The sequence below is a fragment of the Callorhinus ursinus genome, unplaced genomic scaffold (genome assembly GCF_003265705.2).
Source record: "Callorhinus ursinus isolate GAN/ISIS: 27379988/994484 unplaced genomic scaffold, GSC_fseal_2.0 scaffold80, whole genome shotgun sequence".
Lineage (NCBI taxonomy): Eukaryota > Metazoa > Chordata > Mammalia > Carnivora > Otariidae > Callorhinus > Callorhinus ursinus.
The window spans coordinates 3843298-3867311 of NW_027397142.1; the positions used below are offsets into that span (position 1 = coordinate 3843298).

At 45.4% G+C, this 24014-nt stretch overlaps 1 protein-coding gene across 3 annotated transcripts in view; it reads left to right on the top strand.

The window, feature by feature from the left end:
- RBM33 (RNA binding motif protein 33) overlaps nt 1-24014 on the top strand; it is a 124602-nt gene that overhangs the window by 69724 nt on the left and 30864 nt on the right. For all 3 annotated transcript variants that reach the window (XM_025862213.2, XM_025862215.2, XM_025862216.2), the window contains 5 exons: nt 12926-13058; nt 13437-13780; nt 15025-15312; nt 16796-17083; nt 20288-20920. In XM_025862213.2, the coding sequence (XP_025717998.1) occupies nt 12926-13058; nt 13437-13780; nt 15025-15312; nt 16796-17083; nt 20288-20920 (1686 nt within the window). The remainder of the gene's footprint in view (nt 1-12925; nt 13059-13436; nt 13781-15024; nt 15313-16795; nt 17084-20287; nt 20921-24014) is intronic.

The following is a 24014-nucleotide window of genomic DNA, read 5'->3' on the forward strand; positions in this document are numbered from 1 at the left end:
GTTTACCTTTCTGCACTTGAGTTGCTCTCTTTGTGTCGGTTTGAATTCTGTTTTCATTTCCAAATGCTCTTTGTTTTACGTGTTAGTCCGATAGGTTTCCTTTTCCATAAAGGCTGTCCCTGATGTTTTTGTCGCTGACATGAAGTTTGAAGTCTTGTTTTTATCCATAAGTATATTTTCCAGTTAACGTTATTTATCCTCAAAGAGGTGTTTATTGTTTTTAAAGTTGGCCCACATAAAAAGGTAACACTAAAATGTTGGCTAATAATATTTTAAAGTGTTGCTTTGAGATTCTGCTAACCTAATTTGTTTTAGGTGTTGGTGTAATTGCTATTTTTAAGCATATGGGTAAATCCTGAGTAACTCAAGTTGTGAAGATTCTTGGCCCCTTAGGGTATTTTAAAAACCTGTTCAGTCATTGATTTTGAATTGACGTACTGGGTAAAAGCTGGTATTTCAGGGTAGCTAGTTAAATACCAAGTACTTTGGCTGCTGAATAATTTCTGAGTGATTTTTGTTGAAATTAAAACTAAAAGTTACATTAAAAAAAAGACTAATAAGTTTAAATTAGTCTTCTTAGCAATTACATTATTATTTAGCTTAACCCAATAAGATTTCCATTTGTGTTTACTGTGTAGCTATAGCACCTCACAGGTAGGTCTGAGTGTGTTCTGTTTCCATGGAACGGGTGCATGGTATCAGGTGGTGGTGATTGACACGTCCTGGATGTGTTTTATATGGCATTTCATGCAAATCATGTTTGATGAGACCGCTGCCTCAAATTCCATTTCTTTCTGATTAGAGCCCTTGCAGATGTGAATCTAGACTTTATTCCAGCCTTTCTTTTGAACCCCTAACTGTTTTTACAACTTGCCTGCAATGCCTTGTAATTATTAGCACTTAAGATCGGGAAGGAATGATGGGCATTTTTCTCTTATCAGATCTACCAGTAGTAGCAGGCGAGTACGGGATGAGAGCCTTCCAGCTGTCAAACATTGTCAGGCTTGAGGGGAGAGAATGCAGTTTAAAATGCAGGTGACATAATACCCAACATCCTCCATTTGCTAGTGGGTTTCTGATTAATCGTGATTACCATATATTATCATACCATCAAATTTAATCATATCAATGAATTCCCATCTGCAGCAGTAACAGGAACAGCTAAACACTGTGGTAACAGCTATTAAGTGTGGTGGTTATGAGATTCAGCGCCCCGTTGACTTGACTCGCCATCCTGCCAGCGCACGTTGTGTGTGCCGGGTAGAGATCGGCTGGGTGGGAGTCTGCACACGTAACTCTGAGCCTTGGGACTCCTGACTGAAATTACATGAAGTGGGTTTCTTGTACAGTAGGTGAGCCAGTAGGCCACATTATAAAAGCTACCTTCTAGAAGTGTGTGCTAAACTGTCATGTTGAGTCTTTGGCTAAGTAAAACTGTTAGGTTGAAATGAAAACCTTTCATGCATCCTTTCATAAAAAGTAGACTAAAACTCTTGAGTGCAGTTTACCCTAATCTGTAATGTAACAATCCAGCCAGTGCAGGATTGATGATAATACAGATTGTCAAACTCTCAGAACCTCCTGTATGTGCCAAGAAAATCTTTATGGCCTGTTTTTGCTGATGTATCCTGCAAAGCACACCAATTTTTATCTTTAATACTTACTTTCTCTGGCGTTTCTGAAGACCCTATAGGTCTGTTAAAATGCATTTTTAAGATAAACTTTGAAAGAGGTCCTATTTTATTATAAAGGACTGGAAAGCACTTCTTCCAAAAGATTAGAAACTTAAAAAACTTTTTTACGATTTGGTCCTTTTGATGCACAAGCCTGTGAAAATTCACAAGTACACACGGCTGTGTAACCACTACAGTTAAGATGTTGAGAGCAGTCCTGCCTCCTGAAGGGCTTCCTCACGCTGCCCTTCTGTGGTCACTCCTCTCCCCGTCCCAGCCCCTGGCAGCCAGATCGTTTTTTTGTCACTGAAATCCTGTCCTGGACTGCTGGGGCATGTTTGGTTTGAATCTGGCTTCTTTCCTTTGCCACAGTGCTCTTGAGATTCTTTCATCCAATATGTTGCACCTGTAAGTGGCTCATCTTTTTTTTATTGGCAAGTATTATTCTGCCTTATGGATGTACCACGGTCTGTTTATCCATTCACCATGTGGACATTTGGGTTATTTCTAGTCTTTGGCTCTTATGAATAAAGTTGGTATAAACGTGTGCATCGTTTTCTGTATGAATGTAGTTGTCACTAAATAGCTAGGAGTGGGGATTGTGAGTCATGTGGTGGGTGTATTCACAGATGAGAATTTTTAAACAGACTGTGCTCTTAGTTGGTAGAGCTGCTGCTCTGTCCTTTTTTTGAGTGAGGAAATAGTCTTCTTCGAGCACGTACTGTTGAAAATCATCGGGAAAGGAGACAGTGCTTACTGTGTCCTAGAGTTTGCTCAGAGCTTGTGTTCAACAGCCATGTGAAGGGAACATTTTCTCCAGTTTACAGATGGGGAAACTGAGTCTTGGAAAGATTCAGTCGCTCAAGTTCACATAACTGGGTGCAGGAGATGGGGTTGCAGCCATGGCAGTCCGAGTCTCTTAGTCATGGTGTACCTGTCCATTTCTCTCTGAGTATTCAAAAGCACATGAGTAAACTGGCAGATTGGATCCAAACTGTATTTAAGATTGTGCTATGGTGAGCGCTGTGAATTGTCACAGACCTGTACCTCTGAAAACAAATAATACATTATATGTTAAAAAAAAAAGATAGTAGGAAGGGAAAAATGAAGGGGGGAAATCGGAGGGGGAGATGAACCAAGAGAGACCATGGACTCTGAGAAACAAACTGCTGAGGGTTTTAGAGGAGATGGAGGTGGGGGGATGGGTTAGCCCGGTGATGGGTATTAAGGAGGGTACGTACTGCATGGAGCACTGGGTGTTACCTGAAAACAATGGATCGTGGATCACATCAAAAACTAATGATGTACTGTATGGTGACTAACATAACATAATAAAATAAATGCAATTCAAATCTAAAAAAAAAATTATGACTGTCAGTAAGAGCTGGGAAGGCTGGTACTGTGGTTGGGTGGGATTGTTTGGGGAGGACGAGGGAGGGGCAAGGTGCAGGGATAAAGGGCTTTTCATTGTATGAAATAAGAAATAAATAGGCTTCAGTATGTTCATCAAGAGCAGGGCTACAGTGTGTGCTACGTGCCCTGGCTTCAGTGCTGCAGCCGGGACCGTTATCTTCATGTGTTTTAAGTCCATGTGGGGTCCGCCCCATCTGCGAAAGCCAGTGCTTAGCCCTGGGTATGTACTTCTTCAGAGTGTTTAGAAAGCATCTCCCAATACAAAAGTACCTTTTAGGGAATAAATGTAGGTATTAAACAAGGCACAATCTGAAAGAAAAAAGATATATGAAAATACTAAAATAAGAGGATTAATATTGTGATAGAAGAGCATAATTTTAATTATGTCAGGGGTCACTAGTGGTCTTTATTCTCTGCATTTAACCCACATCTAATCAGAATTAACTGAGAGGCGTTCTTAAGTGTCTGTTGGTCTCTTATATAGTTCTTTGCATTTTAAGTGAGATTAATAAATGAAAACATGCTGTAAAGGAAGGTTGTAATTCATTGAAAGATGCATGAAGTTTCAATGACATTGTTAAGGTATTTAATTAGTCTTATTAAAATATACCAAGTGACCCTGTTAGGGAAGCTGATAAGTCATACAATAGCTGTTAGAGCCTCTTTATTCTCTGCATTATACGATTAACTTTGGGCTAAGCAATTTATGCAGAATTCTCATCTTTTTTTTTTGTGGTTGAAGTTGTCAGTTCTTCCTGAGTAGGATTAACACAGATAACATCATGTAATTAACAAGAGATGCGGAACACATGAGAGTGCGGTTTGTATAAGAATTATATGAGAATGATAATTTTTTTACTTTAGACTCTTAAAGGGATATAAAGAAAAGCAAAATAGAGCAATTAGTTGAAAGGATTAAGGTAGCCTTTTCTTTCAAAAGGCAGAAGAATTAGTAGTGAAAGTTCTGTTAAATGATGTATTCACAGTTCACTAACAGTCTTAAAATAATTGTGCATTTGATAGAGGGAATTGGTAATTTATTATCTTTTATACCCGTGAAATGATAGAAGTTCTTAAATGAATGCTCCCATCAGGAGAGCCTCCGAGGTGGGGAATGCCAGCCTGGAACCATGGCTTATTCAGCATTACCTGAAGACACATCGGTCACAGCCAGAAGCAGTGTGTGACAGCAGAAAGAGAACTTCATAAAGCAAGAGTCCGAAAATGGGGCTTCGTGGACAGTGGAATGTGGGCTAATCCACTTTTAACTCTCTAAACCTGAGTTTCTTCCCTTAAAGGGAAAGTTGTTTGTTGTGCCTGTTTCTTGGCACCGTATTTGTGAAAAGTACGGTGTTGTACTTGACTTGTTCGGGGTCAGGATGTGAATGAGGCTGCACGTGACAGAAAACTCACTTAACAATGACTTAAACCAAGTGTCTTTACTTCTTGCATAAAAACGAGAAAGTTCTGGGTTGGTATAGCAATTCTGTGATGTTACAGGGACCCATATATTTTTCTCCCCAAATTCCAGGCCAGAAGAGGAGGAAGGATGGGGACAAAAGGTGTGTACCTCCCGAGGCAGCCCCCAAGGAGCCTCCTGAGGGACCCCCATCCCACGATGCCAGTGAAGTCTTGTTGGTCAGACCCTAGTCACACGGCTACCCTTGTGACAAGTTCAAGGACTTTTAGATGGGCAGTGCTGCCCTTTTATTACTTAGGAAGGAGTGAAAATTTATACTAGGTAAGCAATTAGCAATCGTTTTCACATGGCTAAAGCTTATGGCTGGAATTTATGTAAATAAAGGGGAAAAAAAGTGACCTCTGTGTTCACAGTGAAACAGAAACCAGTGAGGAAAATGGCACCGTGAGCTTCATGATACCTGCTAATTGTTTAATTTCTGTTTCAAAAAGGCAATACTGATGATAGTCAATAAGAAGCTTTTAGGATCTTAAAGCTTAAAAATTTTAAAGTTCGTGTAAGTATTCACATTCTGAGGTTCTATTACCTGTTGAGGCCAGTGGACGCAGTGAGGGGCCTGCGTGTCTTCCCCAGATGATTTCTCCCTTGTGTGTGTTGTGATCTGCCACCTCTGGAGAAGTAACTGTTTGTCACTCTGGTTCATTTCATGTATCAGCCATTGACTTTCTTTCTGACTAATATCTTATAGTTTTTTTCTAATCTTTTTTCTAATCTTCCTACCCTCTGGGCCTTACGCAGGCATTTGACGTCTTGGAAATGGGCTTCTTTCTGGTCGGATTTGATGCAGGTGTCAGTAAAGCTCTTTCTCCCCCCTGCCAGTGTCGTTGGGCCTGGTCGACGCGCCATAATCAGGCCTACCAGGCGCTCACTGCCCTCTGTCTGGCTGCCCCAGGTTATCACACCTGCTGGTGTCAGCCTGTGGTTTCAAGGTTACACTGGCAAAACCCTCTTTTTCCATTCTTATTCTGTTGGACAAACTACCAAAGCCAGAGATTTCCTTGTTTACTCAACTTGAGTCAGCGCTTTCTTCTAAATTGTAGATAACATCTCTGGTCCTGCCTCCTTTATCAGTTTCTCATAGGTTGATCAGATAAGAACTGCTAATTTCTCTTACCATTCAGGCCAGCCGTGGAATTTCCATGGCTGTCTGACTGTAGACTTGTTTTAGTATTTATTGGTTTTCTTGACTCCACAGCACTAACATACTGTCACACAATTACATATACATATGTGATAATGAAACAGTGAGACAGACGACAGAACATGAAATAACTGTTCCTAACAAGCACAGCGGGTGAATATGTGTGCTGTGGAGATGGGTGACCCGGGAGTGAGTCCAGGCTCTGCCACTTTCTAGCCGTGTACTGGGTGTGGGGTATTGAAATGCTCAGAAGATTCTGTGAGCAGAATCGCTACCTCATAGGGCATTCTAGGATTGAAGGAGTTAGCAGAGGAGTCCCCTGCAGAGTTACCTAGCAGCAGTATAGGGTGGGCCGTAACCTTGGGTCAGCAGGAGCAGAGCCCAAGATGGGGATTTGGGGGCACAGGATTAGGTAAGGGTGCTGGGGATGCAAGATGGGAAGGGGGTAGAACTCGGCTACTATGTAGTTTCAGGTCAAAGATTCTGGCCCTGGCCTGATCTCAGGGGGTCGGGTGGGAGGGGGGCCTCTGGGGCAGCCGGCCATGGACTGTCTCAGGCAGGTCTTGGAGGAGCAGCATCCATTGGCCAGGACAACATTTGCAACAGTTGGGGCCTGCAGCACCTGCGTGCAAAGGGGACCTGGCGATGGCCCCAGAGTGTCCAGCACAGGAGGATCGGCTGGAGTGCAGGTGACTGACCAGCCCTGAGCCCGTAGCGGCTCGGTACTACGAAGTGTTCTTCTCACTCACCTTGCCCTCTGGGCTAGCTACTTCCTCTGGGCCCCACAGACCTCTGCATGGTGGGGAAAGGGTGAAGGTCAGTCCTGGGAGTTTGTTTGTAACTGGCCAGGTCTGGAACTGGCCTGCATCACTTCTGCTCACATGCTGTCGGCTGAGGCGTGGTCACGTGCCCAGCCACATTGCCTTGCAGGACTGGCTGGGAAATGTAGCCTGGCTGGTGCTCAGGAAGAAGATGTGGGCACAGACGTGGGGAACATCAGGGGTCTGTGTCCTTGGTGGGGAGGAAGGCGGCTAATTTTTATATAAAGCCAAATAGCCCCATAAATAACAGATTTGTATTTCATGAGCATCCTGCGACATTAACAAGATAATTACATTCACTTTTTCTTACTGACTTCTATGATCTTGGACAAATTGCCATATAGATCTATCCACATTTGCCTCAGTTCTAGAAATGGCATTTATTTTTATATTATATAATTTTTGGTTTAGTTTTTTACGTTTTACAAATGGCTTTTTATTTTTATATATTTACATTTTATGTATGGATATATTTATCATGCTGTTAGGGTAGTATGGTCAGGTTTGCCATTATGCCGACTTGCTCCCACCATGTTTTGTTTTACTCTTCCTTGAGTATTTTCTGGGTGAAAGAGTATAGTTCTAACTTGTTGATCTGTATTTACTTTTAGGATTGACCCGTAAAAATGCCTTGTTATCATATGTGTGGTGCACGATTATTGCTGAGTACTACCATTTGGATAAATGAAGTGGTTAGTTATTTTTCATTTTACTCCGGTTCTTCTGTGTGGTTTATATGAGTATCCTGCATCTTACAGGTGTATGATTCTTATTTTTTTTTTAAGATTTTATTTATTTATTTGAGAGAAAGAGCATGAGAGGGGGCAGAGGCAGAGGGAGAAGCAGGCTCCCCCCGCTGAGCAGGGAGCCTGACACTGGGCTCGATCCCAGGACCCTGGGATCATGACCTGAGCTGAAGGCAGACGCTTAATGACTGAGCCACCCCAGGTGCCCCACGGGTGTATGATTCTTAAATTCAGTCTACAGCCCAGAAGGAAACTGGCCTGGGCTGTGCTCCTTAAAACAGCAGCGTTGGAAGGATAGCCCACAAACCGTCCATCTAATTTTCATTCTTCATTTTCTGTTCTCTAAAAATAGGGGAATGGTTGCAGGATGGAGGAGTCCATGTTCATCTCATTTTTCCTCTGTTTTACATCACAGTAGAGCAAGTTAAAATGATTTCTGTCCTACAGTTAAGTCAGAGAACTGGATTCTGTTGATGTTGGCTTCTCTTTGGTCCTGGTGCGCTGTGTTATGTTCTCAGTCTGCTCGGCCCAAGAGCCTCCGGGGCTCGCTGCCCAGTGCCTCGTCGGTCTATTCCAGCCTCCCTTATGTCCTTCCTAGAGCACTCAGCCGTCTACTGTCTGTGTGCTTTGTGGGCAGCCAGGGTTTAACCCACTGTAGTATTTTAGATTCGAATGTGGGGCTGGGATTTCCTTGCTATTAGAAATAGGCAGTTAATTCGTTAAATATCTGTAAACGTCTGTGGACCAGGCCCTGTGCCAAGCATGAAAATACACTGGTGAATAAAAGAGATCATGGTCTCACCCCTCACGGACCTGTCAGTCGAAGGGCAGAGAGCAGTGGGAGTGGATGTGCGACAGGGCGTGGGATTGCTGGGGTGTTGGCAGCTCCTCTGTGACTCGGGTGAGAATGCAGGAAGGGGGCCTGCGCTGGTCTGTTTTGCACGGTTTAAGGAGACATGGTGCTTGTCAGCAGCTCTGTGTTAGGTTTACAGTATGGAATGCTGTCTACAAAAATGTCACGTACAAGTGACAGTAATGGCAAACACTGTGAACTTCTGTTACTTGCCGGGTACTGTCATAGGTACTTTGAACGTGTTCTTTCATCTTCTCCCATGAGAAACACGTCCCATCAGTATCCCTGCCTTTTATAGATAAGAAAACGGAGACCCAGAGAGGCTCGGTTGCATGCTTAGGGCTGTGCTAGGTGATGGGAGGGCCGGTGCTGCCACCTGCTTGCTCAGCCTCTGCTAGCCAGTGCCTTTCGGAGAGACGACCAGCTGGAAGACAGGTTCTGTCTGAATAGTGACTGATGAAGAAAGGATATGGGGGGGGGGGGCCTTGTTCCATATTGCTAACGTTTGAGTGCTTGTGTCTAAATGCAATTAGGCAGCACGTAGATAATTAGTAAAAGGAAAGAAGGTCTGGAAAGAGATGAAAATCACAATATTAGAATTCTAAAGGGGGCAAGATTTATGATCTCAGTATATTTTCAGTTTAATACAAAAATGTCTTTAGAAGTTATGAATATTTAAAATAATCTCCCAGGAATGTACCTAGTTCTCAGCTTGGAATTTTTATTGAAAACTAACCACATTGGTTTCTCTTTGCGTTCATTCTCATAATTCAGTAACTGCTTCCTTTTAGAAACGGATGAAGGGGGCTGAGAATACTTTCCCTGATCTCAACCTGTGGCGAAGTCAAAATCAAAACTTAGCAGACCTGCGTGTAATGGAAAGGAAGCCAGTCTACTTTTCCAGTTACATTTCGCCTTATCTATAATGAGAAAACCTATCTTTTGGAGGACTTGAAATTAACTCTCTAATGGAAGGAGAAAAGGAAGGCTGTGAGGAACCCTGTTGTCGCAGCCACGTGGCCAGTCCTGTCTGGGGCTTCCTCAGCAGGGGAGGGGCGTGGGGCAATAAAACGCAGTCGTGGAATTTATCGCTTCCGACAGATTTCAGAAGAAACCGAGTAGTTTCCATTTCTCTGTAAACCCTGCGTGATGTAAGCCCGGCGCGAAAACTAGCAGGAAGTACCGGGCCTTCACATACTAAATCACGAAGAAAGCCATGGTTTTTAGTCAAGACAGAAAAGTCAGGAGCCTTTTTCCGCTTCTCGTAATTATGAGTAGAGTCAGGACGGAAGGTGAGCAGAAACTGCTGGTCCCCGCGTGAAGGAGTGCCAGCTCCAGAGGCAGTTGCCTGGGCCCGACTTGGGCCTCCGGTCCGAGGCGTGGGTGACACGGACGGAGATGCTGTGCACAATGGGTCCTGTAGGGCACTCACTCACGGGAAAGGAGTGCGGGTGGGGTTTGCCTGGGGCAGGACACGGCAGTGCTGATCCCGGAGCGGTTCGGTACCGTGGAGAAATGACACTTTGCTCTCCCCTTTGGTGGAGTGGGTGAAACAGTTGGTACGTTTGTAAGAAGTTCCCACAATGAATGCCGCCGCTTTCCAGCTCTTGGTACAACACAGGACCTCAGGGCTGAGTGGAAATAACCCAAGGACTCCCCCTCTTTCTCAGAAAGTACGTTTTATTCTGTCTGTCCTCTTCTCTGAACTGTGTCCCTGCGTCTGTGTTTTTTCAGCTCCTTGACTGATGCAGTGCATGAGTTACGAGCCCTGAAGTTTGCTGACTCAAGTTCAGGAGGAAAGCTTGCCAACAAATCAGTAGTGTAATACTTTCAACCCTGGTCATAATTTAGTATACTGTTCCTACTTTTTAGTGAAAAATCTGACCAATGTAATAATTTAGAGTGAAAGTTAGCAGCAAGCACATTATTCATGCTAGAATGTTCTATGTCGATGGAGGGGAATGAAAGCAGATAGGACACAGGATGCAGACAGCATTGCAAGGCAAGAGAACTGGGAGTCCCTATGAGCCCAGAGGAGGAAGCACCTCGCGTGGTGGGAGCATTAGGGAGGACAGCGCTGCGGGGGCGGAGGGACCAGGAGCTGCTCGGAGGTGGCCGAGTATCCGGGGCAGTAGGTGAGAAACTGCCGAGGGACACTGAGGGGCCAGCTGAAGTGAAATCCACACTCTTGGTGATTCCAGCTTTATCCAGCAGCACTCAGTGGTGTGTGGAGAAGTGGGGCATGTGGGTGGGTGCATGGTCCATGGGCCATGTGCCGGGCAGATCTCCCGAAATTGTGAGCCGGCCAGATGGAGCTGGCAAGAGAGGAAAGTAGGGCAGGAGAAAATGGAGCGCCTGTACCGAGGACTTAGAGGAGAAGCCCTTCTCTGTAGAGATTTTGCATTTTGGCTGAGACAGCGGGTAGAGTGAAAATTTGCCAAAGAGGGGGATGAGGTATGAAATATGGAAGTTTGTGTATGACGTGATGGTTTCCAGAATTCACAATTCTGTTGACTTGTAGGCTCTTGTTTTCCTAAGTCAAGGGAAAATCTGGTTTTTAAAATCCCCAAATTTAGTAATTTTGATAAGATTTATATCATATGGGTTGAAACTTCCCCTGCTTCATTTTCATGTTAAGAATAAAATGAACCCTTTGGGAGCTTTTAACTTGTTTTTCTTGAGTATTGAAATCTCTGATTTAAAAAAAAAAAAAAAGGGGCACCTGGGTGGCTTAGTCGGTTGGACGTCCAACTCTTGCTCTGGGCTCAGGTCTTGATCTCAGGGTTGTGAGTTCAGGCCCCACACTGGGCTTCACACTGGGCGTGGAGCCTACTTAAAACATGATAATCATAAAATAAATAAATAAAATTTAAAGGAAAATAGAATGATGTCACCGTGGGCAAATTATTTAATGTCCTGAGTTTCCGTTTCCCTGGCTGTGAAATGGGTCTCGTGCTCCTGCTGTGCTTTCGTGTTCATGAGCTCAGGTGGTCGGGGTGCTGCACAGAGCTTGGTGTGGAGTATGTAAGGCACCAGTGACGAATGTGGCCATTATGCCCAGGGACTCGGGGCCCTAGGGGCCCCAGTGCCCATGGGTCTTTACTCTGAAGTAGGTGCTCATACAGTATCAATACTCGACTGGCTCACGTTGGCTTTACCAAGGTGGTTTATTGAAATCCTGGGCAAATCACTGCAGTCGTTAGTCACCGTGCCGTAGGGGCTGTGTCTGGAGCGTTGGCTCACATGTGCAGAGGCTGGGCATCTGTGCGAAGTAGAAGTGTCTCCCGTTGTGGTTTGCTGGTAACTAGACCTTAGCCTTGGTTTACACCCTGCCCTTGGCTCTGGCTCAGTTCTCTGGCCTCCTGACCTGGCTTCCCCTGGGCTGCAAGACCAGCCGGAGGAAGAAGAGAATTGTCATTGAATCCAGGTAACCCACCCATTTCCAGACCCAGCACTTCACCAGGCCATTTCCTGAGTCTCCCTCGCCAGGGCCTGTCCCGTTGCCGCCCCCACACCCTGCATGCAGGCAGACCCACAGGTTCCCTTGAAGGTCGCTCCAGCACTAGTCCAGGTGTTATGACTTGGTCTTTATAAACTTGTTACGTGGTTCTCAGAACTTGGACGGACCCAGTGTTCCCAAGAGTTGACTTGGATCCCACGGTTCTCCAGGATAGTTCTCTTGGACTCTCCCGGTGGTGACAGTCCTCCCTCTTGCCGATGGGCCATTTCCACGCCTGATGGGCTTTTCTGGAGCTTTTCGTGGGTGCTATTCCGTTTACTGTGCATTGTTCTTACAATGCTACAGGGAGAACAGATTTTTAAGGAGAGAGGGAAGGTAAATGCAGTTTGCAAAAACATTTTCAATGTTGTAAGATGCTGTCACATTTAGAGGCAACAGCTAAGTGTATTAGTAATAAGATGACAGAAAAGGAGTTAGAATTTCAAGTTTATGAGAAAGGAGTTTGATTTTTAAAAGTTGAGAAATACTGGCTGAGTTTCAGAGAAGATGTTTTTAAATGAAAATTATTTTGATGATCTGTATAATTAATGAATTCTTTCTGGAGAAGTGAAAAAAATTGGTGAGGGTTTCTTTAAATGCCTCATCCCCCCCCCAAAAAACAAAGAAAGAATGCAAATGTGGTGCTTGTAAAGATCTCTGAATACTTAAAAGGCCAACTAAAAAGTGAAGTAGTTTAGTTTGTCTCTAAATAGAGTTCTAGTGGAAGAATGTTAATCTGTCCGAGTTCAGAGTGTCTTATCCAGTGGAATCCGGCTTCGAAACATGTCTTTTGTAGCAGTACGTATATGGCAGGGTTTCTGAAATAGTTCACACTGTCCTGTTACATTGGAGCTTGCTGATGTTTATTACGGTGCACATTCAATGTCTTTTTCTTCTTTAGAAATAAAGCGGCTTCGTAGCTGTAGCTTATGGTTGTGTTCAAAAGGCAGCAAATTACAGCATGTTCGAGATGATCAGTGCCAAGGACACTGGAAGTAGACATTTAGCCTTTCAGATTAATGGGCAAGAAGGGTCGGTAATCACATAGATTTCAGTAAGCTTAAAGATAGTGTTCTTGTTCTGCTGTAGTGATATTGGAACATGGAATTCATGTTTCAGGGCTGCATTTTGATGTTTGTTTCATTGATGGTAGGATCACTTTGTAACATCTAGTTATATATGGGGGGGCTACAGGAGGCAGTTACTGGATGTTTTCAGGTTGGAACCACGTACGCATCCATTTCTGGAAATGGCCGACTATTTTCCTGCCGCTCATCTTGTTTTCCCTTTGTTCCATAGGGCCCTCCAGAGTTCCCGCAGCACGCACCTGGGCCTGTACCCAGCAATTTCAGCCAGCCCCCACGACTTCCCCTCCAGGACCAGTGGAGGGCCCCGCCCCCGCCGCAGGAGCGAGACCCTTTCTTCTTAGGAGGTAAAGGACCGTGCAGGCTCACAGAACGAAGTCGTATTGGGTGATGTGCCTGAACACATTCATGTTTTAAACTGAATTGAGCTTCCAGTAGGAGATTTTTGTGACGATTGTCAGATTTTTGTATCAGAGCACTTCCTGTCATTTCAGATGCTAAAATTGGCCATTGTTGGTATCTGCAATGTGAGAATCTCGTACAAAGGAGGCAGTCCTCTCTAGAAAAGGAGTAATGAAGTAATCTAGAAAAAAGTTGTAAAATGTAGCATTTATCTTCTACCCACCACTTGTAATTTTTGTTCTCAGTAAGATGGTACGTAAAACTGCTGTTATGTGACAGGCGTGTTGTGTACAAGCCGAAGGTAATGTTGCACCACTGTTCAGTTTCAGGTGAACCAAGGTTCCCGAGTCATCTTTTCCTGGAACAGCGAAGCCCCCCTCCGCCGCCACCGCCCCCCACGCTTCTTAGCAGCACCCACCCAGTGCCCACCCCTAGTCCCTTACCGTTCACTCAGCCTGGACCCGCGTTTAATCAGCAGGGACAGCAGCCCGTGTTCCCCAGAGAGAGGCCCGTCAGGCCAACTCTCCAGCCACCAGGTCCAGTGGGGATCCTTCACTTTAGCCAGCCAGGCTCAGCGGCCACGCGGCCTTTCATCCCTCCTCGGCAGCCCTTCCTGCCTGGCCCGGGACAGCCGTTTCTGCCCACCCACGCACAGCCTAACCTGCAGGTATGCGTCTTGGCAAGCTGCACGGAGGAGGGGTGCACCTGGAGCTTTGGATCTCTGTGTTTCATAAAATGAAGTTTCTGTTGCGGAGTCTTCTAGAATGTGGAGATTGTGTAAAGAATAAGGGTTTAGTCTTAAACGTGCTGCTTATTAAAGGCAACTTTCTGGACAGTATTGTTTTTTTCCCTAATAGTAGGAGAAATGGAAAAAAGTGATTGTCATTTTGGGGGAAATGAAAAAAATTCAGTATTCAGATTTTTTCAAGGTGGTACTGCTAATAAAGTTAGGACATGTTTGGATAGTACTTTCGCTCATCATTGCAGGATTCCTGAAAGGTTCACCAGTGGGAATAAAGTTCTTTGTCAAATTATGTTCCTGCAAAATGTAATAGAAAGATTCTTTGCATGGAGGGGAAAACGGAGTTGCTGTTCCCCTGTTGTTTGAAAGATTTGAGTGCCCTCTGCTGTAGGTTGTGTTTCATGGGGGGCCTGGAGTTTCTGTGAGGTCCTTCTTGCCCTGTGTGATTCTGCTCAGATTTAAACTTACTGTTAAGATACAGAATGATGATACTTCAATCAACTATTTAGACACACATAGACTATCGAAATTAAAAAAAAAACAATTATTTCATGTGTTAAAGTAGGGTAAAATATTTTTCTTTTTATTAAAAAATATGAATACATCTCTGTTGCTTAAATATTTGAGTATTTAAAAAGGAAATTGAGAAATCCCATCATGTAGGAACGGTCACCACCAGCATTTGGGTGCTTGTGGTTTCCCAGGTTGTCCTAGCGCATCCTGTCGCCATGCTCTTGTTAACACAGTGGCAGGATCTCCTGTTCATGAATTAGCTCTCACTGCATCATTTAAACACTGCGCAAGTTTACATTTCGTGGCGGCCACTACTCTTTGGACATGTTTACTGCTTTCAGTACTTTGGTATTAGAAACAGTGCTGCGGGCACCATCCTTAACGTTGTGTGTGTTTGCATCCTTAGTTGTTTCCTTAGAACAAACACCTGGAGTTTTGGGGTTGAGAGAACTCAGAGCAAATGCATAATGAATGAGCATAGCTTTGGGCTTTCTGCTACATTTAAGACCATGTTACCTCTGTCCACAGATTCTGAAATGGAGTCTCAGCACCACTTCAAGTTTCTAGTGCTGGGGGTTTTAAGGGGATGGCCGAATTGGAAAGTCACTAGTATATACATTTAAAAACCGTTGTTTCTCTTTCTTTTGGCACGGAAGGGGCCTCTGCACCCCCCACTGCCCCCTCCGCACCAACCACAGCCCCAGCCCCAGCAGCAGCCCCCGCTCCAGCCGCAGCACCAGCCTCCGCTCCAGCCGCCCCCGCAGCACCAGCCGCCCCCGCAGCCGCCTCACCAGCCGCAGCACCAGCACCACCACCACCTCTCCGTCCCGCCCCCGCCGCTTATGCCCATGTCGCAGCCCCAGTTTAGGCCTCACGTCCAGACGGCCCAGCCTCCACCCAGCAGCGGCCGGATGCAGTGCCCCCAGCGCCAGGGGCTGAGGCATGTGAGTGTCTTCCCCGGGGGCAGAACCTGGGAGCTGGAATATTTTCCAGTTCTGATTTATTTACTGAACACGTGCAGTACGTTTCTCTAAAGTGAGTGTATGTTTAACAGACTGCTTAGGAAACGGGATTTTTTTGACTATAGAAATTAATGATGTCCCGTTTGTGCCTGAAAGACTGCATTGATATTCTGTACTTCCTCATCTTTGTGTATGGAGATATTTTCGTAGTGATAGATAGTATTATTCGTAGACACATAATTTTAGCAAATACTTGTGGGTGGTGGGCTCTCTGCCTTTGCCAGTAGCCTACTTTTGATGGTGAGATTGTCTCTTTCTCCTTGGGCTCTGAATAAATAAGTGAATGAATTCAGGAAGAATTGTCTGACTAGCCTCTGTTGCTAGGCACCATTCCAGTTCCTGGGAATGCACCAGTGAACCAAAGAGACCAGTTTCCTGCCTTCATGACGCCTGTATTTAATGGTGGGAGATTAACAGTGTATTCATTTGTGCGGGTACAGGCTCAGGTACCATCAGCTAGGGTGTGACTCATCTTGCATTGAAGGAAACTAGGAAACGAGCATTGCTCCACAAACACAAGACAGTAGCCATTGCTCTCGCCGTGTTCTCCATTAAATAACTCCGTAAAGAGGCGAATGGCTAGAGTGTTGGGCCAAGGGGAGGTAGTTGGGTTTTCCTTTTAGTATTGTCCCTTTGACCTGCAGCTTCAAGCATGCCACTTAGCTACTTGTAATTTCAATTTTTCTCATACCGGCTTCTTTCTTTCTTAAAGTAGTATTGAGACTAACTAATAACAGGGTATTAAGAAACGAGAAAGGACTTGCGGAGAGGTGCATCGGAGCTGAGGCTTCACTGCGTCACAGCAGTGGCAGTTGTGTCCCCGGCCTCGTGCCCTGAACGCTGACCTGGCGCTCTCCGAGCTCGTCCTCTCCCGGCCATCTCCCTACCTGTACGCTCCTCTGGCTCTGGGCTCTCTGCTAAGAATCCGGGGGATGAGCATGACTAAGAGTTTCCTCTCGGGTAAAACTTTGGAGCGCGTTTCTTGTGCAGGGTGCAGTTTTCTCAGGATACTGGCTCACTGCTTGATTCTTTTCTTGTTCCACCTTGAATTTAGGGGCCCGGTAAAAGTGATGCCAGCAATCCTTTGTTAAAAATGTCAGTCCCCATCCTCAGTCACCAGCTGCAGTCCCTGGTGTAGTTTCTGTTCAGGAGGAGCCTGTCTGTAGACAAGTGGGATAACCTTGACCAGTCCTGACGCTCAGCAGTAGTGTGTGTGCTGCCCCGTAGAGCAGGAACGTTAACACACGGAAGAGAGGGTTCACCGGGGAAGTTGTCTGCACCCCGGAAGGAGAAGTCACTTACTAATTAAAGTGATTTTTACAGTATTTTTATCTAATAACGTGCCTTTTCATGTTCTTTCTCCAAGTATCCAGTTGTAATTCACATTTCTTCCTTCTTGTGGTAGAATACAACTTCTCAGAATGTAACCAAACGGCCAATGCAGCAAATGCAGCCAACTGCTCCGAGAAACAGTAATCTGCGCGAGTTGCCCATAGCGCCGTCGCACGTGATGGAAATGAGTAGCAGCCGCTGCTCTTCCACACCTGCAGCTCCCGGGAAGCCGATCGCCAGCACGTCCCCGCCCACGAGGCCGGGGGGTGGGCCCAGGAGCGCACAGGGCAAGACTGAAGCCAGAGTCAAGCCAGTCAGCCCTGTGGTTCAGCCCAAAGAGGAGGCAAAAACAGAACCAGAGGTAAGACCATTTTCAATAAAAAATACTTGAAGCCTTATGATCAACTTGTCCCTCTTAGTGTACTCTCGTCCAGTGAGTTCTTCATGAAACCTTCACTTTTGCCCAACCACATCCTTCTTTGAACCTAACAACCTTGTCCATGTGGGACACACTTTCATCCTCACGGGTTTATGATGATAGGCAGTGTTTCTGTGTTTGTGTAGTTGTAGTTGATGCTGTAGAACATGTTATCTCCTGGGGTGGGGGGGTAGCGAATTATTGAATCTGTTTACCTGATGCTTCCGTGCGTTGGGGATTCAGTCCCAGGCTGCTCCCTAGAAATACACATGCAGCAGTTGAGCAGTATCTGTGAGACGTAGGTTCTAACCAAGCATAGGAGTCTACTGTCCATAGGTTAGTAACATGCCCAGGGAAGGGTCCACCATGGCTAGCAGTGGCCTTTGTGTCTAAGATGTGGGAAGAGATCAGTATGTGGAAGTTACACCAGTATTTTTAAAAACGATGTAGAATGTATATAGTAAGTTAGTATCATTTATTAACATAATATAAATATCGGTGTGAAGAATTTCCTTAGGTAATATAGGTGTGAAAGAATAAGTCACGTTTTCTTAATCAGTTATCTTTCCATTGAAATTTGGGGGTGGGGTCAGATTTTCCTAATAAAAAATTTTTTATAAGATTTATTATTTATTTTTTAGAGAGAGAGCATGTGGAGGGGAGGGGCAGAGGGAGAGGGAGAGAGAATCCCAAGCCGACTCCTCGCTGAGTGCGGAACCTCACTCGGGGCTTGATCTTACGACCCTGATATCATGACCTGAGCCAGAATCAAGAGTTGGATGTTTAGGGGTGCCTGGGTGGCCTCAGATGGTTAAGCGTCTGCCTTCGGCTCAGGTCATGATCACAGGGTCCTGGGACCAAGCCCCACATCGGGCTCCCGGCTCAGTGGGGAGCCTGCTTCTCCCTCTCCCTCTCCCCCTCCCCCTGCTCAAGCATGCTCTCTCTCTCTTTCTCTCTGTATCTCTGTGTCTCAAATGAATAAATAAAATCTTAGAAAAAAAAAAAAGGGTCAGATGTGTAACCAACTGCACCACTCAAATGCCCAGGTTTTCCCAATAAATTCTTGCAGCAGTGGTAATGTAATGTTACCACATGAGGAAGTAAACACAAAGTCAAAATACAGTGTTAACATTTACTAAGATCATATTAGAAGAAGGGGTGAGTTTTTTTGTTTTAAGATCAATATATGGAAAAATTAGGTAGATTTATAAAGTGGGTCAGGGTAGTTTATAAAAAGAAAGTTTTGCTAAAAATTTTATCTTATAGTCCTAATAGCTAGCTCCTTGTATATGTAACCTGATTTGGCTCAGAAAAATTAAGTCTCGTGACACTTTATTTTTCTAGTAACAGTGGCTGAATAAAATGAGTGAAATGAGCTTTAGGCAAACCACTGGCCACTTTGGGCTGTCCTTGTCACAGCAGTTGATCGGAGCAGGCTTCTGGGGAAGTTTTCTCTAGAACCCAGCAGGTGCTTTGTATGTGAAGCAAGACTTGCAGGGAGCCGTAGCGTAAGTTGGATGTCTTTTTAAAGATTTTATTTATTTATTTCACAGAGATAGCAAGAGCCAGGAACACAAGCAGGGGGAGTGGGAGAGGGAGAAGCAGGCTTCCCGCCGAGCAGGGAGCCCGATGTGGGTCTCGATCCCGGGACCCTGGGACCATGACCTGAGCCGAAGGCAGACGCTTAACGACTGAGCCCCCCAGGCGCCCCTGAGTTGGATGTCTTAATGTATTCACTTGTCATTCTGTGGACGCATGCAGTGGGACCAAGGGTGAGACTGTTCTACTTTTTAAGAAGTCTTGTCTTTGTTTGGCTTGGGTAAACGTGGTTTATTCTCTTACGTTCACCCAGTTGGTAATGATGTAATAAAGGACAGATCTTTGTGCAAGTATTTCCTCCTGTGTACCTGAACATACATTAATTCTTCCTTGTTTGGGGAGAATCCTTGGAGAATGTGAATTATTCCCGTGTTGAAACAGCGGGCGCTCTGGACCTGCCGCTTCCCCCAGCGGTCTGCCTCTCCCTGAAGGCCGCGGCCCCGCTTTGAGCTGTGTCCACATCCCCGTTTGTCTGTCTTCTCCTAACGTCGTGTCTTGCTCGGGGTGTCTCCCTGAGCCCTTATCTGCCTTCAGATTTGCTGTTTCAGCTCTGTCTTAAGACTTTGCAAGCAGATAACCAAGGTGGTTGGAATGGATTCTGAAATGCCCGGCAAGTCCTCATGAGGCCCGACTCTGTCCTGTAGGTCATTGCGTGGGTTCTAGGAGCACCCACGGACTCCTCAGCTGCCTTTTGGTCTTAATTCCTAATTCTTAAGGTTAATTTGTTATTGGCTAAATTGTAGCGAGATTAAATCCTATTATATTCTTTTGTAAAGGATCTCCAGTTTAGGGTATCTACGATTTTTAAAAAGAAAATTATTATAATTCTTAACAAATGCTTAACTTTTAGTAAACTTTCCTCATGGGATGCTTTTTATGAAAGTTACTGAACTTTCTCAAAAATTTTTTGGGTAGACTTTCAGAGTGGTTTGGGGCTGGCATATTAAAAGCACTCCTTACATACCATTAATATTCCAATACTGCAATTGGCAGCATTTTGATTCTGTAGAGAGTGCATGAGTTCAAGGTCAGAGAGATTGACTTGTGCTGTTCATTATAACCAATTATTCTGTGACAAATGAGTTTGAGATCAGGCTGAAAATTCTGTACGAAAAATCAATAGTTCTAATCAGGCCCTTTCAGGTCATTTACACCCACCTTTTGTTGGTTCGTCAGAGAAGAGCCAGATAAAACCTCTGTGACAGCATGGTCTCCCTACCGTTGCCTTTCCATTCGAAACATATTTTGATATCTTAAATGAACAGTTTAATTGGTTTCAAACTTGTAAATGAGTGGAAATTTACATTATTTCAATAGTTTTTAATATTCTGATAAGATTTTCCAAATTAGCTTGAGCTGTGTGTAATTTTTTCCCCTCCCCAGAGGAAGGGGTTATACGTAAAGTCTACAAGCAGATCTTGAATGGCTTCTTTTCGATCCTGAATGGATCGTTTTTGGAAGGTGCATTTTCTTAGTCTGTTGTGCCCACCCGGGTCGGCCCCCCTCGCCTCGTCCTCCGCACTGAAGCAGGCCTGTGTTCTCTTGCAGTTTCCAGACGAAGACGAAGAAACGAGGCTGTATCGCTTGAAGATCGAAGAACAGAAGCGCCTCCGGGAAGAGATCCTCAAGCAGAAGGAGCTGCGCCGGCAGCAGCAGGCGGGAGCGCGGAAGAAGGAGCTGCTCGAGAGGCTGGCCCAGCAGCAGCTTCACCTGCCCCCGGCCTCGGCAGAGCCGGAGCAGCCGGCGGCCTCCCCGTCGCCCACCAATGGAAACCCACTGTTACCCTTCCCAGGTGCACAGGTCAGACAAAACGTGAAAAACAGACTTCTCGTGAAAAACCAAGATGTCACTCTTTCCAATGTTCAGCCCAAAACATCAAATTTTGTGCCATCTGGTGCTAACATGCAGTATCAAGGACAACTGATGAAACCGTTGAAGCCTTTGAGACAGGCCAGAACCGTACCTCAGAGTCCAGCTCAGCACAAAGTCCTGCAGGTAAAACCTGCGGACGGGGAGGGGCCGCCACCCCCCTCACAGACCGCTCGAGTGGCGTCCCTCCAGGGCCGGCCCCCGGACGCCAAGCCGGGCGCGAAAAGGACTGTCATGCACCGGGCAAACAGCGGTGGCGGAGATGGGCCGCACGTCAGCTCCAAGGTCAGGGTGATTAAGTTGTCAGGCGGGGTAAGTTGACGAGGTAACTGGTGCCTCTTGGAATCTGTGCTTCACTCAGAATGTCCTAATTCCCAGAGAAGGGTTTTGGAGAAAGGGGAGTCGGAACCGCCTCTGTTACAGTCAGGTGGTCTAGCCTGTCCGTACTTGCAGTCGGTGACGAGAGTTGTCATTTAGATTCTCTTTCCGACTGAGACCCATGTTGTCTATCTTGAGTCTTCATGGAAGACCAGTGTGACAGTCCCCAAACGAGGTGTTTCTCAGTTTTAGCTTATTTTTGTAGGTAATTTGCGATAGAACCATCAAGTTTGTTTTAAAAATAAAATTTCCTTTACCACAAAACAATCTTTTATGTGTAGCTCTAGATTCAGTGAGCACCTGTGGGTGGGGGGCAAGTGTGTATATTGTGTGGCTCCTTTTAAGCAGCATTGTTTTGGAGGCTGTTTCCTGTCTTCTCTTTTCAAGCTAATCTCCCCCGTTGTAAAAAAACAAAAGGAGCAACAGAATTCTAAAGTGAAATAATGTATGATCTTACCACATGCTTTCAGAAGTGGGGCGCGCCTCATTGCTTTCTTTCCTTTTGGACGGTGCTGCCCCTTCTAAATCATTTTTAGCGAGGCACAGTCATTGCGGTTTGGATGAGTTCTGTACTCAAAATATTAACACAGTTGCCGCAGACAGATGCCCCCCCTGTAGAAGATTCTCTGTCAGGGAACACTCCATTAGCACCCGTACCTCCTTACCGAGCCACATGCTCTTGACCTGCTCACAGAAGGTGACTCGCCTCTCCTGTGTCGATGGCCCTGCACTGTGCGTCAGGATGGGCGGCGCTCCTCTTCATGTGCCGTCTGTACTGTGCGTTGAGGAAGGAGGGAAGAACTGCAGACGCAGGCTGTTAGCAGGCCAGCGAAACCCAAGAGTACGGGCGGCCATGGCTCTCCGTGCATCTGGGAGGGGTGTGGAGGGGTGTGTGGCTGTGCTGGCTCAGGAACAGCTCGTTGCTGGTTGTTTAAGGAGTTGAGTTCCATTTTATTTCTAGGTCTGTAGACTAGAAGTGTGACTTTCTCACGTGCGATAAGAAAAACTTTGATAGAATAATAAGAATTGGAAATTCCATCTTCAGCAGAGGCTGTGCTGTTTCTTCAAATCTGTTTTTTCTCACCTCCATTCATTGTGATTCAGAGTGTGGATAAGCAGATGGCCTCTATCACATTAGCTTGTTTTATCATTGTATGAATTTGTTTTCTTCAGGCGAGAGCCCAAGCATTAAGCAGTTTCATGGTATCTGTGATCTTCTGTTTTGACCTTGTTTCAAGGCTGACTTTGTCAAAGTCTTGTTTAGGCGGACTTTGTCAATGTCTCATTTTTTTACTTGAGTTAAAAACTTGCGAGGAGGGGTCATGGGGCCGTGGGGCCACGGTTGGGAGCAGACTTTTTCCCGTGGCATTCGTGGTTGGTGGTGTGTGTGGTGTGGCTGGTGTAAAGTAAGGGCCTCTCATGGGCTGGGAGGTGCAGTTCACTGCTCTGCTCTCAGAGAGCAGCTTTCAAACTAATAAACACCTCTCCTTTAAAATAATTTAGCTACTTAAATTTTCGTTGTTTTTTCCTCCACTGGGGAAAAAATGTATTTTTTTATAAGACTATTCCAGAGTCATGCTGTATAATTTTACAATACACAGAGAAACCACAGAGGAATGCTCTGTGAAAACAGCTGCTTGCCAAAATTTGGAACAACTTTTTAGCTCTTTTTAATTCTTTTTTTTTTTTTTTTAATTTTATTTATTTATTTGACAGAGGGAGACACAACGAGAGGGAACACAAGCAGGGGGAGTGGGAGAGGGAGAAGCAGGCTTCCCGCTGAGCAGGGAGCCCGAAGTGTGGTGCTCGATCCCAGGACTGTGGGATCATGACCTGAGCCGCAGGCAGACGCTTAACGAATGAGCCACCCAGGCGCACCTCTCTTTTTAATTCTTAAGTTTTAAGTTATCTAACCAACATGTTCTGTATCTTGGGGTTTTTTTCCAACAAGTCCTGCAGTAGCATGTTGGCAACTTTCAACTTATCACAGGATCACCCTTGTGTGTCTCTCTCTGAACCAGAAAAAATCTTATTTCCCTAGAGGCCTTGGGTTTTTTTGTGTGGGTAGGAACTGTTCTTAAGAGGACATATTCATAATGGTGCAGGTAATGCAAAGAGGAAACTGTTTTGTTAGGCGCTGGGTGAGCTCACATTTCTCCTGACTGTTGTTGCTGGCCCTCCTGGCCCTCTCTCTTCCTCTGTGGGCTGTGGCGTTAATGCCTGGGGCTCAGCCAGCACCCCGGTAAGACTCTGACAGGCTTAGCACATCACACCCGTGCAGAATAGTATTTATGCATTTCGGGTTTATAATTACTTATGGAATAAAAGCATCTCATTGTCTGTTCATGTTCTTGTATTTTGTTGTGAGCCCTGGACTTGTATACATCCTGTTAGTACAAAGGCACAGTATGTTGTACTTATGAGTTTTCCTAGTGAGATTTACTCTGGAGAGAGTCAGTGTGTTTCCTTTACTTTTTTCTAGTCTAAACTGGCATCAAATATGTGCAATTAAATTATTCTTTCCAGGGACGCCAGGGTGGCTCAGTCAGTTAAGCATCTGCCTTTGGCTCAGGTCATCGTCTCAGGGTCCTGGGATCAAGCCCTGCATTGGGCTCCCTACTCAACGGAGAGCCTGCTTCTCCTTCTCCCTCTTCCTGCCTGTCTGCCTGCTTGTGATCTCTCTCTCTCGCTCTCTGTCAAATAAATAAAATCTTTAAAAAATATAAAAATTATTTTTTCCATTCATTAGCCTCATCTAGTTCTACTGTTTGTTCTCCAGAGAGGACATGGGACTATGGCAGTGCATAGCGTCATGCTAGAAAGTGGCCTGGTGGAGAATCAAAGCTCAGATTGGTGTCCCTTGGACGGTTAGGAAAGCAGAAATGTCTTGGGACTCTTATTCTGACATACAGAGTGGAAATACCTTGGGGCGCCTGGGTGGCTCATTGTCTGCCTTCCACTCAGGTCATGATCCCCCAGGGTCCTGGGGTCATGCCCCATATGGGGCTCCCTGCTCCACGGGAAGCCT